The sequence below is a fragment of the Neophocaena asiaeorientalis genome, unplaced genomic scaffold, assembly GCF_003031525.2.
Source record: "Neophocaena asiaeorientalis asiaeorientalis breed wild unplaced genomic scaffold, Neophocaena_asiaeorientalis_V1.1 scaffold87, whole genome shotgun sequence".
Taxonomy (NCBI): Eukaryota; Metazoa; Chordata; class Mammalia; order Artiodactyla; family Phocoenidae; genus Neophocaena; species Neophocaena asiaeorientalis.
The window spans coordinates 1,901,057-1,918,654 of NW_020175432.1; the positions used below are offsets into that span (position 1 = coordinate 1,901,057).

General features: G+C 58.5%; 1 protein-coding gene across 10 annotated transcripts in view; it reads left to right on the forward strand.

Annotated features, from left to right (window-relative positions):
• Positions 1-17,598, forward strand: part of MYO9B (myosin IXB) — a 72,448-nt gene that overhangs the window by 49,129 nt on the left and 5,721 nt on the right. For 9 of the 10 annotated variants that reach the window (XM_024767519.1, XM_024767525.1, XM_024767522.1 and 6 more), the window contains 20 exons: positions 1,332-1,371; positions 2,455-2,577; positions 3,444-3,524; positions 5,313-5,423; positions 6,852-6,974; positions 7,986-8,135; positions 8,218-8,384; positions 9,066-9,947; positions 10,642-10,714; positions 10,863-10,984; positions 12,747-12,880; positions 13,162-13,352; positions 14,599-14,697; positions 14,807-14,980; positions 15,090-15,131; positions 15,340-15,451; positions 16,199-16,269; positions 16,780-16,972; positions 17,083-17,211; positions 17,411-17,516. In XM_024767519.1, coding sequence (XP_024623287.1) covers positions 1,332-1,371; positions 2,455-2,577; positions 3,444-3,524; positions 5,313-5,423; positions 6,852-6,974; positions 7,986-8,135; positions 8,218-8,384; positions 9,066-9,947; positions 10,642-10,714; positions 10,863-10,984; positions 12,747-12,880; positions 13,162-13,352; positions 14,599-14,697; positions 14,807-14,980; positions 15,090-15,131; positions 15,340-15,451; positions 16,199-16,269; positions 16,780-16,972; positions 17,083-17,211; positions 17,411-17,516 — 3,123 coding nt within the window. The remainder of the gene's footprint in view (positions 1-1,331; positions 1,372-2,454; positions 2,578-3,443; positions 3,525-5,312; positions 5,424-6,851; positions 6,975-7,985; positions 8,136-8,217; positions 8,385-9,065; positions 9,948-10,641; positions 10,715-10,862; positions 10,985-12,746; positions 12,881-13,161; positions 13,353-14,598; positions 14,698-14,806; positions 14,981-15,089; positions 15,132-15,339; positions 15,452-16,198; positions 16,270-16,779; positions 16,973-17,082; positions 17,212-17,410; positions 17,517-17,598) is intronic. The other variant, XM_024767521.1, reaches the window with a different exon arrangement.

The window sequence follows — 17,598 nt, forward strand, 5'->3', positions numbered from 1 at the left end:
CGCCCTAAACGCTCCGCTGTCTTGTGGTTCTGTTCTCACACCAGCCGTCGCTAAGTGGTCCTCGTAATACTCCCTCCCTGGTGTCTGCACTGTGACCCAAATCCTTGCCAGCTCCCCAGTGGCCAGCACAGCTTCACAGGAATGCTCCCCCACGAAGCATCTGATTTTCTGCCCCCAAATGTGCAGAGCAAGTCTTGCTTCCCCTCGCCCCACCCCCACCTTTGCCACCGTGAGCTTATAAAGAAGCCGTCAGAAGCAGGGTGTACAATTTTGCGGGCCTCCGCGCATCCCGTGACCCTGCTTTGGAGGGCGTGACGTGATACAAAGGGCCAGAAACCACACAGACTAGGTTTGGACCTCCCACTAACTCACTGCATGACCTGAGTGCTGTGAGCATTTGGCCTGTGTCTGCAAAGCAGGGGTGATGATTTTCGTACCCACATACCAGGTGGGCAGCAGCCTCAACCAATGGGCACACGCAACCGCTCGGGGCTCAGGCCAGCAGAGAGCAAAGCTTGTGCCTGCCGTGGAGCCTGTTTGCAAAGTCATTTTTATTATGCCTTATTCCACCCCACCGGGATTAACATGAAACCTGACACACAGAGAACCTCACAGCCGAGCATCTTGCAAATCTGTGGGGAACCATTTCCTCAGTGGGTCTTAAAAACAGGCCAAGCTGCAATTTTTTAAAAAATCTTTCTCTCCTCTGCAAGATTCCATAAAGTGTATAAGAGTGTAGGGGTCATCCCCCCTCCCTTGGCCAAAAGATCAGCTTTCATTTTTAACCTTCTGCCAGTTCGAGTCCAAAGACTCCCCTACCCAGGCCCCATCTCAGTTCTTTGCGAGATAGACCCCTGCCCTGCTGCCGGGGCCGGGGCGGAAGGGTCTCTGCGGACCGGCTTGATGTTTGCCAACGTGTAGCAAATAGAGCTGGGAAGTCCCGAAGCCCCATTTGGGGCATCCCACCATCGTCCTGTGAGATCCCAGCTCCCCCATAGCCAGCCCTGTGCTCTGCCCTGTAGATGACCAGCCGCCCCTTCTGCTCCCAGATCAAGTGGCCCCCAGACCAGGTGCTCCTGCCACCCCAGGGGCAGCCGCTGGCCCAGTGAGGCCGGTGTGCACAGTCACAGGAGGGGCAGTCCCCCACACATGTGCAGGGGAGCCCACCAGGTCCCCGGCGAGGCGGCGGCCTCGTTGCACTTGTGCCTCTGGACTCTCTTCCTCTCTCTGTTCTCACTCCATCTAACCCGCAAGGTGTGGCTTGCTGAACTAACCCAGATCCAGACATCGTGTTCCTTCTGTTCACAAAACCATTTTTAATATTTTGACAGGAAAAGTAAAGGTATCAAACAAAAGCAGATCATTCCAAAGGTAAACACGTGCGACACCGTCTGACACTGCCTTGCAAGCGCCTGGTTCAAGTTTTTCTGGAAAACTGGGGCCGGGGGCGGGGGGGCGGTGGGAGGTGACTTTTAACTTCTCAAGCTTCTTTGATTCCTTCCCTTTCCTATCATCTCCCCCTTCCCCTCTAGAAAACAGTGTCTCCTGTTGAAATGATACAGAGGTGTCTTTGTTTGGGTTTCCTAGAGGCAGGGCCTGTGATGGGGATCTCTGCACAAGTGGCGTTTAAGGGGGAGCTCCCAGGAGAAACCCGAAGTGGGGGAGGGAGGGGGAAGCAGTCTGGGCAGGGTCAAGACTGAACCAGGAGGTGGGCTCAGCCTGATCCCCCGGGGAGCCCAGGAGTGTTTACCACAGAGCTTATCTCGCCGAGAGGCGATGGGACCCTTCTGTCATATCCCCACATCAGGGGTCTTTAGCTGCGAGCCACCTCCAGAGGGCGGGATGGCTGCAGCACCTCGTGGGCGTCCAGGGAGAGGAGGCCCTTCAGCCAGGGTGGTCCTGTCAGGAAGGGGGCAGCTGTGCACCGCTGGCAGCCAAGACCCCAGCAGCCGGCCTTGGGTCAAGTGCACCCAGACGCTCTGTCTAGTCTCTACGTACAGCGTGCAGACGGAGAGTATAAAGCAACCCCTCAGTCTGGCCAACAGGTGGGACAGCGCTAGTGCCCCTCGTCAGCGACAGTAAGGGTTGGCCCATGAGGGAGGGCTGGCCGGATGAGCGCACGTGGAAACACGGGGTGCTTGGCATTCCTTGAGCTGCGAGGAAGGAAGCCAGCACTCTGTAGCTCTTGGCTTCTGGGCACTCGGGCCACAAGAGGCTGTAACCGGCCCGCCCGGAGGCAGCGCCATCCACAGGACACAGCCCAGGTTCAGTCCCCCTGTCACCGCCACCAGGCCCACCTGCCCCCACCCTGTCTGTGACAGCACAACCCCAAGACTGAGCCTCAGAGCTGCCACCTGGGAGGGGCATTGTTGTGGCTCCGGGGACGTCCGAGAGGTCTCCCAGTGCCCGCTGGGGCTTTGGGAGGGCAGGCCGGACCCTGTGTTTCTATCCTAGAACCTGCTGGACTCCAAATCCCTGAAACTCATCATCAGTATGACCCTGCACGACCGCACCACCAAGTCCCTGCTGCACCTACACAAGAAGAAGAAACCGCCCAGCATCAGCGCCCAGTTCCAGGTAGGTGGCGGCCCGAGGGGGCAGGAGGCGGCGCTGAACTCAGCCTGACGCTCACGTGGCTGGGCCAAAACAAACCCGACACAGGCAGCCTACTGTTAGCCCGGGGGTTCCTGACCTCGTCACAGCTTGACGTTTGGGGTTGGGTCATCCTCCGTGGTGGGGGCCGTCCTATGAGTTGTGGGATGCTCAGCAGCATCGCTAGCCTCCACCCATCAGATACCAGTAGCGCCGTCCAGTCACGACAACCAAAAAGTCTCCAGATCTTGCCAAATTCCCCTGTGGTAACAGAATCACCCTTGGTTGAGAACCACCAAGTTAAAAGAGTCACGAGTCAGCATGTGTGTTGACGTGACCACCAAACTGTGTCCTTAGGTCATGTTTCCCTTTTTTTACCTGGTTGCCAGGAAGCTCAGGGACACTTTCTTTCTTTTTTTCAGTGGGGTCCAATGGCCGCTGGCCCTTTTTTTTGTTTTTTTTTTTAATTACCCCATGTAGGAACTACCACAAATCCTTTTTGGAAGCAGCAGGCCAGAGACTAAAGCCACTGCATCCATGGTCCCTTCTGAGGCTGACCCGTGTTTTAAATCCAAGAAAGAGTCTATCTGGTTCCACCACCTTCCCCGCACTGAGACAGAAGCAGGAGGGCCCTGGGAAGATGGTGGCTCTCAGCCATGGGGACCCCTCAGCTCCCTTGGGGGCTCCCCGGGGTAGCACAGCCTCTGGTCAGAATGTCACGCTGCAACCTCCCATGTCCCACATTAGCACAGATGCCCCGCCGCCGATACAGGCAGGTGACCTGGCTCCCCTCCCACCGAGGAGTGTGTCCTTGGGGTTCCCAGCTCAGCACCTTCCCCCTCTCTCCCCAGACATCCCTTAATAAGCTCCTGGAGGCGCTGGGGAAGGCAGAGCCCTTCTTCATCCGCTGCATCCGCTCCAACGCCGAGAAGGTGAGGGGCTCCCACGTCTCAGGGGCGGTGAAAGCCAAGCCGAGGTCTGGTGGCTCGGCAAGGGGTGTTCCTGTTGGGGGGGGCGGTGCTGGGAGCAGGGAGGGTTGGTCGGGAGAGTCCTCAAGGAAGCAAGTGTCCACACAGGTTTCGGGAACTGTAAATGTGTGCTGTAGCCGGCTGGGGGTAGAGGGGGTCAGCAGGAGGCAGCAGAGGCAACCTGGTGACCAGCCAAGAATAGAGACGTCCTCTGGAACATGGCGGTCTGTCCGAAGAGGGACAGGTCGGGGGTGCTCTTCAGATATATCCCAAAGGCAATCAGTGCAGAGAATGTGCTAGAAGAGAGAGGCTGAAGTCAGGCAACAGAGCCTGCCGCTCATCCTGAACTTTCTGGAAAGACAGAGCACCAGTGGGGGCCAACAGTGGCGGGCTCAGCCCTTGCAGCCAGGCTTCCTTCTCCCCGGGGGCCCACCAGCCACTCCATCCCCTCAGGGACTTTGCTGGAGGCCATTTGGGACCTGGGCTCCCTCCCGGGCACAAACCGATCTCTGAGCAAGTGCCTCCTGGCGACTCTGTTCACGCACGCTCTCTGTCTCCACTCCTGTTTCCCTGCCTCTCCCCTGCTCCTGGGACGCTCTGCTAACGTCCAGAGCCCAGCTCGGCCCTGCCAGGTGCCACGGCTTTCCGTCCCCAGGCGAGGACCTGGACTCACTCTGTCTCCCCTCCCGTCCCATTCCTGGTCCCCCAGTGGCATCTCAGAGATTTCTGTCCCCCTTCCCCACCTTCCACCAGCAGCAGAATGAGGCCTGTCTTCTCCACCCATTTGGATTTTGCCTCAGCTTTGGGCAACTCGGGAAACACTCGCACCTGCTTTGGACATGGGCCGTGCCTGCAGATCATTCTTTGCTGTAGGGGGCGCTGTGCTATCATTTTAGTGTATTGAGTAGAATCCCTTGTCTCCAAGAGCCCACCACATACCAGAAAACACCCCCCCAACCCAATCATGACATCCCTCCCCTCGTGCCATTCCCTCCCCTCTATCCACTTAAAATAACCCCCACCAGCATGGAGTCCAGGCCCCTGAGCTCTGGGCTGGAAGCTCACTGATCCAGCCTCATTTCACCCCCTCCTCCCCCTCACCCCCACCCCTCCAGCAGCAAGCGTCTCCCTGCATCCCTGTCCACCCCTCGGCTTCCCCTTCCTCCTTCGGGCCTTCACCCCGCTGCTCCCTGCCCGCCCCCCCGCCTGTCCTCTACTCGGCCCTCAGGACTCAGCCCAGGGTCCCCTCTCCTGTGACACCTCCCACGGGGGGCCCAGCAGTGTGTTCTGTCTGCCAAATCCCCACTACTCACCCTGATACGTGGCACAGAGAATGAGTTTAACAGGTTTGGAAAGGGGCCTTTAGGAAATAACTCTTTGCAGCAAATTATCTTGAGTGAGGCAGTGAGAAGTGGCATCTGTCTCCCGGACAACAGGGAATAGAGCAGATCAGATGGCCAAGTTTTCTAGAAGAGATGAATGCCTTAGGCATCACTGCTGAGTGGCCCCATGTCTTTATTCCCAAAAAAACGTCTGGAGCAAGGAAGAAAAAAAAACAGATCCTCCAGGTGCCCACGCCTGCCAGGTTGAGGACATTCCCAGATCAGCCCCAGCCCACAGGTGTGCCCTGACTGCATCCTTATCTGGAGTCCCGAGGGCTGGCAGTCACGTGGGACTCCAGACACCTCTTCCCAGGGATCCCGTCCCCAGCCACCTACAGGCATCTGCCCTGATTGCTCAATCCTGTTTCAGAAAGAGCTGTGTTTCGATGATGAGCTGGTGCTGCAGCAGCTGCGCTACACAGGCATGCTGGAGACCGTGCGGATCCGGAGGTCGGGCTACAGCGCCAAGTACACGTTCCAGGTAGGATGCTCTCATGCACATGCATAGCTGCCTGGGATACTAGCCACCTCCAGAAAGAGCGCTTCTATGGAGCATGAGCCTGGCAGGTTACTTTCCATTAGGGTTTCTTCACGCTGGCTGGCACTGTTGGCATTTGTACCAGATCATTCTTTTCTCATGGTCGGGGACATAGTTCCTCGCAAGAGGTGTGTTAAACCAAGTGGGGAAGAGGGAACTGTACAAGCAGATCCCTGTGCAGCTCGGCCCTTTATTGAGCATCTTCTGTAATACACACTTTTATACCCAGCTCTTTTATTCTGTCAACCAGCAGCAAGGAGGCCCTGCTTCCTATTTTCCCAATATGGAAACTGAGGCCCAAGGAGGTGATGACTTCAGAGATGACTCCCTGGGTTTTCTAGAAACACAGAAGATCACCAGTAACCTCAAATTGGTGAAGACCAAATTACAGCAGTTTCTCAACCACGTCACCATTGACACTTGGGGCTGGGTCATTCTCTGTGGTGAGGGCCGCCCTGTGCACCATTGGGTGTTGAGCAGCATCCCTGGCCTCTACCCGCAAGATGCCAGGAACACCATTTCCCTGAGTTCTGACAACCCAAGATGTCTCCATGTATCACTGAATGTCCCCAGGGGTCAACATGGCCCAGGTTGAGAACCCCTGGCTCATGCTGGGAGCTGGCAGCAGCTGTGTGGTGCTCGAGTGAGCACTGGGCCTGAAACCAGAGGTGGCAGCACCTGGTCCCCGTTCAGGCTTTACCCGTATGGCCTCAGGGACATGGCTTCATTGTGGCATGCCTCCCTTTTTCATCCACAGAATGGAAATATCATCTTTCTGATCCTACATAAATAGGAAAGGCAAATTACCGAAAAGGGAGAAAATGCTGGTGTGTCTCATTAATGGCTTCACTCTTAAAAATTTGGCATAATTGTTTACTTAAAAAGGGCATACCTTGGGACTTCCCTGGTGGTGCAGTGGTTAGGATGCTGCGCTTCCACTGCAGGAGGCACAGATTCTATCCCTGGTTGGGGAACTAAGATCCCACATGCCGTGCAATGAGGCCAGAAAAGCGAGGGCAGTGTGGGGACATGCCTCCAGCTATGGTTCAATCTTCTAATGAGCCAGACTGTGGGCCCCCCAAGAGCAGGTCCATCTCCTGGCTGCCCCCCAACAACGCCAGCACCCAGCAGGTCCTCAGTGGTCACTCACTGACTGACTGAAAGATCGGTGCTCTATGTCTGCAACAGTCTTTCTTAAGCTTTAGACTGTTTCAGAAAGTCCAAGATTTTAGCTTTGTCAGTACTGTTCACATCAAACCAAGTTTTGCCTTCAGAAACTCGACTTGACCAGGGAATTGCTGGAGCCCCGTCTTCTTGTCGGGTGGCAGAAACACTAACGCAGATTTTCTTTTCTCGGCCAAAATCACCCAGGATTTCACGGAGCAGTTCCAGGTACTGTTGCCCAAGAATGCCCAGCCCTGCAGGGAGGTTATCTCTGCCCTACTGGAGAAGATGGACATAGATAAGAGGAGCTACCAAATCGGCAAGACCAAGGTCAGTGTTTGCACCCCTCAGGGTGGCTGCAAACTGTACCCCACCTTCTGCTACACACAGGGTCCTCCCATGGCCCAAGCCACTCACTGAAAAATAAGGGGCTCTGCTGAGGAAGTGCGTTTCTTGGGGCCCAGCACATTATTTCTTCCTGGAAGGCAGAGGGGCAGACCTAAGGTGTGGGGCTCAGGCATCAGACCATCACACCATAGCACAGGATGTTCAGGAACCAGTCAGTAACCTTTGTAATGTCTGGCAGCTCCCCAACAGGGCTCTACCAGATGTGACAAGTCTCCTCACAGTGCCCCAGCGAGTTAATCCTATAGAATTACCATGTGGCCCAGCAATTCCGCTCCTAGGTGTCAACCCAAAAGAACTGAAAATAGATGTGCAAACAAATCCTTGTACATGTATGTTCATAGTGGCACTAGTCACTTGCCAAAAGGTAGAAATAATTCATGTATCCATCAACAGATGATAGATAAACAAAACGTGGGCCATTCACTTAGTGGAGTATTATTCAGCCCTGATACACGCTTACGTGGATGAACCTTGAAAACGTCATGCCGAGTGAAAGAAGTCAGACACAAAAGGCCACAGATTGTGTGATCTCATTAATATGAAATGTCCAGAACATGTAAATCCATAGAGACAGAAAGCAGATTAGTGGTTGCCAGGGGCTGGGGGAGGGGGGTTAGGAAATGACTGCTAATGGGCAGGGAGTCTCCGTTTGGGGTGATGGAAATGTTTCAGAGCGAGATCCAGGTGATGGCTACACAACACTGTGACTGTACTGAATGCCACTGAATTGTTCACCTTAAATGGTTAATTTTATGTTCTGGGAATTCTATCTCAATATTTAAAAAAAAAAAACAAAAAAACTCCCCTTGGTCAGGTCAGGTCAGTCAGCACACCAGCTTGGTCTCACGTAATCCCGGGGTGGGCTGAGCAGACCTGTCGAGTACAGGGGTTCTGGAGGCCACGTTGACCCCGCCTGTGCCCACTCCCCGCTAGGTTTTCCTGAAGGAGACGGAGCGGCAGGCCCTGCAGGAGACACTGCACCGGGAGGTCGTGCGGAAGATCCTGCTCCTGCAGAGCTGGTTCCGGATGGTGCTGGAGCGCAGGCACTTCCTACAGATGAGGCGGGCGGCCGTCACCATCCAGGTCCTGAGGGGGCCCGTGGGGCCGGGGGTGGGGGTGGCCGGGGTCTCGCCCCCCAGCCCCTGAATGCCCCCTCCACTCTCAGGCCTGCTGGCGGTCCTACCGCGTCCGCCGGGCACTGGAGAGGACACAGGCAGCAGTGTACCTCCAGGCCGCGTGGAGGGGCTACCGGCAGCGGGCAGCCTACCAACTCCAGAGACAGACCATCATCCGCCTGCAGAGCCTCTGCCGGGGGCACCTGCAGCGCAGGAGGTGAGCAGGATGGGACCAAACCCCCCGCTCCCCCCCACCCCCAGCCCGGAACATTCCACTCACCGAAGGGCTGCCTGAGACACCGTCTGGCCAGTGGAGCTGTCTGGACACAGGGAGGCTGAGGAGGGGCTGGCAGGCATCTAGCCATCTGGGCACACAGGACCCTAGAGGGACGCTCCAGGGCTGGTAGGTGGCACCTACTGGCAAAACCCCAGGTCACCACTGGCAGTACTCAGTCTCTGCCAGGGACCCCCGCACCACCACTGCACCTGCCCACCCCAGGCAGGTTGGCAGAGCACCTGGATTCAGAGCTGGAGGGTTCAGGCCACCAGGACCAGCAATCAGGGGGCTTCCCTCACCCCCGCTCACACACGAGGCCTGGGAATCCACCAGGACAGGGACCCCAAAGGAATTCAGAGGGTTCTGAACAGATCCCTCCCACAACAGACCTGATAAAGGTTCCCCTGAACCAGAGGTGGCCATGACAACAAGAGGCCATTCCGTGTCTCCCCCTTCCCTGACTGAGGAGGTTCTCCCTTTCCAGAAGCATCTCTGAGGGCCAGGGTCTCGCCACGTGCCACCTGGCCCCCCCCACCCCTGCTCCTGCAGGTAGAAAAGGGGTCCCCAACGCCCTGGGTGGATTTGTTCCTGAAAGCACCCCCTTCACTTTCCCCCCACCAGCTTCAGCCAGATGGTGGCAGAGAAGCAGAAGGCTGCAGAGAAGGAGAGAGAAGCCCAGCGAGCCGCCAAACAGGAAACCGCAGAGACCGGGCCGGGCTGGGCAGCTGCGCAGGAACCCTCTCAGGGCCCAGAACCATCCAAGGACGGCGAGCATTTGGAGCTGGAGCCCAAGGTGTGGCCCAGTGACGGGTCCTCCGTGGAGAGCTCCCAACCGGAGAAGGCGCCCCCAGCCCAGAAAAACGCAGCCGAAAGTCACGAGAAAGTGCCCAGCAGCCGGGAGAAGCGCGAGTCACGCCGGCAGAGGGGGCTGGAGCACGTGAAGCTCCAGAACAAGCACATCGAGTCCTGTAAGGAAGAGCACGCCCTCAGAGAACCTTCCAGAAGGGCCGTCCTAGAGCCACAAGAGAGCCTCGCAGAAGACAGAAAGGAGGACAGAGAAGATGAAAGCCCTCGGGACGCGAGGACGGACACAGAGATGGCTCTTCCTGAAAAGCAGCTCGAGGAGCCCCCGCAGCCCACACCGGGCAGCCTGGTCTCAGCTGAAGCCCAGGGCGGGAGCCCCAGGCCCGGCCACGTGGAACGACCCACCAGCCTGGCCCTGGACAGCAGGGTCGGCGTGCCGGCCCCCGGTGCCACCCCGGAGACTCCCAAGGACAAGAGCAAGCTGGGGGTTGGCCCGAGGGCCCAGGACAGGCCCGAGAGCCCAGGAGGCTCCACCCAGATTCAGCGGTACAGGGACGCAGACGCCGAGCGGCTGGCCAGCGCCGTGGAGCTGTGGCGGGGCAAGAAGCTGATGACCGCTGGCCCCAGCACCGTGCTGAGCCAGTCCCTGGACCTCAGCGAGCGGCACCGGGCCGAGGGGGTCTCCCTCACGCCCACAAAGTAAGCCCCGTACCCTCCTTTCTCCAAGGGCTGGGGTGGGCGGGCAGGGTCGGGGGATACATAGCCAAAGCCTGGAGCAGGACCGGGGCAGCACCATGCATCCCAGAAACGCGTGAGGCTCTGTGCCTGAGAGCTGACACCAGGTGGGTGGGAGCCCCAAGGAAGAAGGGCCCAGGGGGTGGGGAAAGGCTCGGGGAAGCCCCTGTCCAAATGAGCCCCGTTCACACAGAAAACCTCCAGCCTTGTGGAAAGTGGTCCCTTGGGTTGAGGTCCAACCCCCCTCCCCAGCCTGCCTGGACCTCAGTTTCCTCATCAACAGTGGGAGTGATTACACGCACCCAGAGGCTGAAAGAGCAGCTCTCGACACACTTGGACCCCAGTTGGCTAAATATCGGTGACTCTGAATCACCAGCCTCTTGTCCCAGAGGGCTCCCTGTCCAAAGGAATAAAGAGATGGAGGAAGATGCAGGCCTTTTGCTAGGACAGGCTTTCTCAGCCTTGGCACAGTGGACCCCTGGGGCTGTCTCGATCTCTGTGGTGGGGGCCGTCCTGGGCACGGTGGGGGGTAGAACAGCATCCCTGGTTTCCGCCCACCAGATGCCAGTAGCACTACCCTCTCCCTCTCAGTCATGGCAACCCCAAATGTCTCCTACTCACCCTTGTCAGTAAAAGCCACATTTCTGTGATCTCGCAGGGAGAGGCGCATTTCCTTATCCACGAGCGACGTCTCCAAGCTCCTCTCGTCCCCGTCCCAGACCAAGACTCAGGTAAAGCTTTAGGCGGCAGCTGTCACCCCTGAGGGTCCAAGCACCACCAGAAGGGAACGGTGGATAGAACGCATGGTGGCACCGGGACCCACGCCTTCCCTCTGGAGAGGGCGCCTGCCTTTGCTTACCCAGCCCCCCTCCCCTACAGCCTTCTGCAGAAACCATGGACGGGGAGCCCAGCACGAAGAAGCTGACCATCCAGAAGAAGAAGTCGGGTGACGCATCCTTGGGGACAGATGCTGGGCTGTCCCCAGGCTCCGTTGATTCTAAGTAAGTGTGGGGTTTTGGGGTGTGGGCTCAGGCCACCAGAGGACACCCAGGGTGTCCAGGTCCTCCAGTCCCGGAGCAGTCTGATCTCCTAAACTGATCACACTTTTCTCACTTTTTTTTTTTTTTTGGCCACACGGCTTGAAGGATCTTAGTTCCCTGACCAGGATTGAACCTGGGCCCTGGCAGTGAAAGCACAGAGTCCTAACCACTGAACCACCGGGAAATTCCCATAAGCCGATTGCACTTATATGAAGCTCTTTTGGGGAGACGTTCGCTTAGCAGTTCCGTGAGGAGAAACCCATGCGGAGCTCGGGTTGTGGCCACATTGGGGTGAAATGATTCCCACTGAAACCTAGAGCCAGTGTGGGTCACCTCCTCCGAGGCCACAGACAGACAGTGTCCATTTGGCTGTTTATGGAATGAGAACCAGCTCCCAGCTTCTCCATCCCCACATCCGGGAACCCCTCCTTGGTCCTTAGATAGCAAAAACTGGGCCAAGGCTCTGTCCCCAGAAAGCCTCTGCCACAGTGCTCTAGGTGGTTCACAGAGCAGAGAGGTTGGGCCCTGGGACAGGGGAGCTTTGACCCAAACTCAGGACGGGAGCCTGAGGACGGTGAGGAGCGGGCTGCAGTGGGAGGAGAGAGCCCCCTACTTTCAGGAGACCCCACCACCAAAACAAAGTACCACAAACAGGGTGTCTTCAAACAATAGGAGTTTACTCTCTTGTGGTTCTGGAGGCCGGAAGTGTGAAATCAAGGTGTGGGCAGGGCCGTGTCTCCCTCCAGAGGATCTCGGGGAGGATCCTTCCTTGCCTCTTCCAGCTTCTGGGGGCTCCAGGCATTCCTTGGCTTGTGGCTGCATCACCCCCGCCTCCAATCTCAGCCTGTGTCTTCACATGACATTCATCTCTCCCCGGTGTCTTCTCTTTTTCTGTCTCTTATAAAGACACTTGTCATCGGCTTTAGAGCGCATCTGGGTAATCCAGGATGACTCAGAATCTTGAGATCCTTCATTTAGTGTCCTAGTCCATTCAGGCTGCTGTAACAAAACACCACAGACTGACCTGGAGGCTGGCAGTCCAAGATCAAGGTGCCAGCAGATTTGGTATCTGATTGATAGACACCTTCTTGCTGTGTCCTCACATGGCAGAAGTGGTGAAGGAGCTCTCTGGGGTCTCTTATAAGAGCATTAATCCCATTCATGATGGCTCCACCCTCATGACCTAATCCCAAAGGCCCCACCCCCCCCATACCATCACACTGAGAGTTAGGCTTCAGCATACATATATGGGGGGACACATATTCAGTCCATAGCATTTAGTCACATCTGCAAAGACCATTTTCCCAGATAAGAGCATGCTTATAGGCCCCGAGGGTTAGCACATGGACATACCTTTTGGGTGGAGCCACCATTCACCCCATCACATGCCCAGTGTCCATAGTACATGATTTGCTATTTATTCTTTGAGGGTTTTTTTCCCCTAACCTTGTGCCTATAAAAAAATCTTGGGGGAGGGGACGGGGGGGGGGTAATTTTTTTAATATGCAAATGGGGTCACGCTGTGACGTCTGCTCAGCATCTCGCTCTTTTGCCGGACTCCCCTGTCAGTTCACACAGATCAACCGTATTTTTAGTGGCATCCCCTTCCAATGATAACCAAGACAAGGGCTATTTCTCATGACAGTAAGTGGACCCTTGCTTTGGCCTCACATCTGCCTTCATTTCCTGAGGCTTAAGCGGAATCCCTTACTTTGTCCTACAGATCCACGTTTAAGAGACTTTTCCTGCATAAGAACAAGGATAAGAAATACAGCCTGGAGGGCACGGAGGAGACAGAGAACACAGTACCCGGGCAAGTCGTACTGGAAGCCGCCGCCATGAAGAAGAATCTAGAAGGTTGGTCTCCCGCAGCCTCAGGGACGGACAGCAGAGCCACTGGGGCCCCTGAGGACCGTCCCCAGATGGGGCCTTGAGTCAGCTGTGGGCCAAGCCCTGGTTGCAGGGTTTTGGGACTGGTCCCCATCCCCAGAGGCGCTCTCTGGCTGCGGACCTCAGTGTGTGACAGCACAGGGTCCTGGTTCTCTGCACTTGTGACCATGCCCCAGAGGCCAACCTGAGTCCTCCCCAGGAACCCACTGCCCTTACCAGCCTCTCCTGCCTCCCGTCCCCCTCCCCAGCCCCCTCCAGCCACCAGCACCGCCACGCCACCGGCGAGAAGCACGCCAAGGAGCCAGGAGGCAAAGGGAAGAAGAACCGGAACCTCAAGATTGGCAAAATCACGGTGTCAGAGAAGTGGCGAGAGTCGGTGTTCCGCAAGATCACCAACGCCAACGAGCTCAAGTACCTGGACGAGTTCCTGCTCAACAAGGTGGGCCAGCCGGGGCCCCGGGCCTCCCCAGAGAGCCGTCTCCACCTGGCAGTTTTGCAAACCGTCACACCAAAGCCTTTATCAGGCGGGAATGGAAAGTCCAGGTCCACGGTTCCAACACACAGAAAGTTCTGGAAACCACACGCTTGTTCCTAAGTTTGGCATCAGCTGCTTTTCTGTAAAACCTGGCAGGGGTTCCTGAGAGGTCGCTTGTAGCCTACATTCATCCTGCTCGGTGGGGATGCTTACATTTTGCTACAAAACGTCTGTCTTATTATGGGGGCCGCACAGAACGTGTGGAAGCGAGTCACGCCTGCATCACCTGATTCTGGGACCCCCGCCCCTGCCGGCATCATCTAGAGCACACGTGCACGTGCACACATGGGTTGGGCGCCCAGCAGAGGCATTCTGTCCTGCAGTTCCTGCCCAGGAAGTTTGAGATCCGCTGTTGAAAGACACGTCGTTTGCTGTCTCAGAGCGCCCCTTGGGGGCGGTGGCCCACTTTCTCACACACATGAGAAAAAGGAAGCATTAGCCTCCAGAATAATCTTCCAGGCAAGGCACCTGACACACCCGAGTCCTGCCAGGCTGCTCCTGTAGGTCCTGCAACCTTTCCTTGTCCCGCCGCTCAGCTGCAGCTGACCGCGAACAAATTATTTTACTTAGAACACACTTTTACAAAATGCATTCAGTTCCAGGCAACGATTGAGCACTTAGCGTGTGAGACAGAGGTGAAGAAATCACAGCCTGCACTCAGGGTATTCATGGCCCCAGCCGCAGGCAGTCCCACAGCAAACAGTGTGGTGTTTGAGAGCTTCAGAGGGAGACAGCGGGCTGACAGGGACAGTTAAGGGGTGGAGGCATGGTGAAATGACCAGGCCATTTGAGGCAGCCCCCGTCCTGGAGCACAGCCGGGCACTGTGCGCCGGGGTGGGGCGGCTGGAAGGGCCCCAGTTAAACCAGTGTTTCTCAACCAGGGGTGAGTCTGCCCCCAGGGGACACATGGCAACGTCAGTAGATGTTTTTGGTCCTCACAAGCTACCAGCATCTGGTGGGGGAGGCCAGGGGTGCTGCTCAACACCCACAGTGAGTGATCCCCGACAATCAGGGTTGGCAAGAGGGCCGGGATGTTTCCCTGCGAGCCCAGGGGAGCCAGGGAAGGACTTGGGACAGGGCAGAGCTATGGCCGCCCAGATGCCCGGCCTGAGGTAACGTGGGGTCAGCACACCTCTCCCTTCCTCTCCAGATAAATGACCTGCGTTCCCAGAAGACTCCCATCGAGAGCTTGTTCATCGAAGCCACCGAGAAGTTCCGAAGCAACCTCAAGACCATGTATTCCGTCCCTGTACGTGGAGCCCCAGCCCCAGGGAGGGCCCCCGCGGCAAACCCCATGCCCTCCCCCGGGCACCCCCGTCTGTCGATCTCACAGAGGGTCACACCCTGCATTGCCACAGAACGGGAAGATCCATGTCGGCTACAAGGACCTGATGGAGAACTACCAGATCGTCGTGAGCAACCTGGCGGCCGAGCGCGGCGAGAAGGACACCAACCTGGTCCTCAATCTCTTCCAGTCGCTGCTGGACGAGTTCACCCGCGGGCACACCAAGAACGACTTCGAGCCTCCCAAGGTGGGTGCTACCGCTCCAGGCGAGGGAGGGTCCCGGCGCCAGGACGTCGCTGGGGTGGGGGTGTCCCCAGGGGACCCCACACAGAGCTGGCCTTTGTGCTCCCTCACAGCAGAGCAAAGCTCAGAAGAAGAAGCGGAAGCAGGAACGTGCTGTGAGTATGTGTGTTCTCGCGTGCACGCACACGGGTGTGCGCATGTCTGTGTGTGCACATGTGCACGCGGGCGGGTGTGTGTTTTCCTACCCAGCCTTAAGGGCCCCCGGTCCTGAGATGCCGCAGGCAGCGTCCCCACTGTGCGGCCCCGTGGCCACCCCGTTGGAGGTCCACCTTCCCACTCGGCCCCCCTCCCCCACTGCTGCAGGTCCAGCAGCACAACGGGCACGTGTTCGCCAGCTACCAAGTGAGCATCCCCCAGTCCTGCGAGCAGTGCCTCTCCTACATCTGGCTCATGGACAAGGCCCTGCTCTGCAGCGGTGAGTGCCCCTCGCCCACTGACCACCCCCCCTCAGGCCCCCCGACTCCCACCGCACAACCCTTGACCCCCCACCATGTCCCCAACCCCTCACGGGGCACCCGGGCCTTCACCCCAGCTACAGGGTTGATCCTCCCAGAGCACTGCCCCTCACCACAGGGGCAGTAAGGCCGCACCTCACCCACTCAAACGCCCCGCTGTCACGCTGGGACAGAGGCCAGTCCTCAACTGACCCCCAGGCCCCCCCACCAACTCCGCAGCCTCCCCTCTGCACGCCTACCTGGGCAAGTCACCCTGGGCTGTATCTCCGGGTCTTTGTTCATGCTGCTCTCGCTGCCTGAAGTGCCAGCCCCTCCCTCATGTGCCAGACGAGGCCAGTCAGTCCCCACAGGGACCCTGAGAGCCAGGTGCAGCCCAGGGGGAGCCAGCCGGCCCCCAGTCAGGCAGCCAGGAGGTGGCCAAGGCCGGGTGGGAACCAGTCAGCCCCCAGGGGCCCAGGCTGGGTCAGGAGTCCTCTAGCACTGCAGTTTTCCCACCAGGACCAGTCAGGGTTGGCTTTCTTTTCGGGCCAGGGTAACCTCTCCCCTTGGCCCCTGTGTGAGGAGCAGCCCGCCACTCCGTGTCCATCGTAAATACCCAGGCAGTTGTCACTGTCCTGAGACACGGGGACAGGCGGCCACGGGACCCATGGGTCCCCGATGCGCCATCAGTGACCGCCCTCTCCCTCTCCCCCACCATGACCTCCTAGTGTGCAAGATGACCTGCCACAAGAAGTGTGTGCACAAGATCCAGACCTACTGCTCTTACACAAGTGGGAAGGTGAGCCCGCTGGGCCCGGGAACTTTCCAGAACACCTGGGGGAGGCCGTTCCGAGAGCTGTGGAGGAGAAGGGTGTGCTAGGTGCAAGGCCAAGGCCGGGTGTCAGGTGGGAGCACGGCGCTGGTGGGAGGGGCTGGTCCCGAAGCAGAGCGCACTCCGGTCCTGTCAGAGCCCCCAGAGGGCCCCCCAAAGCTGGGGCCAGGCTTGTGTGTGCACCCCAGGCCTTCAGGTGGAAGGAAACCCCTACCCTGCACGAGGGAGGCGGGGTCCTACGGGCTGGCACAAGCCAGGATCAGCTGGGTGGAGGGGACTGTGGCACTTCACACAGGGACCCCCTGCCAGCAGCCATCCGGGGACCTCCACAGCCCAGCACCTCTGGCAGCCGTGCAAGAGAGGATGAGGAGCAGCGGGGGCGGTGGCCACAGAGGAAGCCGGGCTTGCGGGGGGGGGCGGTGACAGGGAGGACAACCAGCCCAGGCCTGACCCTCACCCCCATCCCCGTCGTCGCAGATCGAGCCAGGCACTGAGCCGGGCCACTTTGGCGTGTGCGTGGACAGCCTGACCAGCGACAAGGTCTCAGTGCCCATCGTGCTGGAGAAGCTTCTGGAACACGTGGAGATGCACGGCTTGTACACCGAGGGCCTCTACCGCAAGTCGGGTGCCGCCAACCGCACGAGGGAGCTCCGGCAGGCGCTGCAGACAGGTGGGTGCTGCGGACAGGTAGGTGTCAAGGGCAGGAGGGCACCGCGTGGGGCTCCAGGCTCAGCCCTCCTGCCTTCCCCGAGCTCACCGGCCGCCGCGCCCTCCCCACAGACCCCACGGCAGTCAAACTGGAGAACTTTCCCATCCACGCCATCACCGGGGTGCTCAAGCAGTGGCTGCGGGAGCTGCCCGAGCCCCTCATGACCTTCGCCCAGTACGGCGACTTCCTCCGCGCTGTCGGTGAGTCCCACTGTGGCGAGAGCCGGCAGGTGGTCGAGGTCGGGGCTCAGAGCCTCGAGCACGTGCTGTGGCCGGTCAGGGAGGACGGACCCCCGTGCCCCCAGCTGAGAAACCGGGCCCCAGACAGTAGGAGGCTCCCCGGTGCCCTGGGGCCTGTCGGGTGAGGGCCGCAGGGAGCTGACCCCCAGGACCCTCCTAGAGCTGCCAGAGAAGCAGGAGCAGCTGGCCGCCATCTACGCCGTCCTGGAGCACCTGCCAGAAGCCAACCACAACTCCTTGGAGAGGCTCATCTTCCACCTGGTCAAGCAAGTGCCTGCCCTCCTATTGCCCCGCTCTCAGGGGGGTGGGGTCCCAGCAAGAGCCCCCCCCCCCCACGGCGTTCCTGGG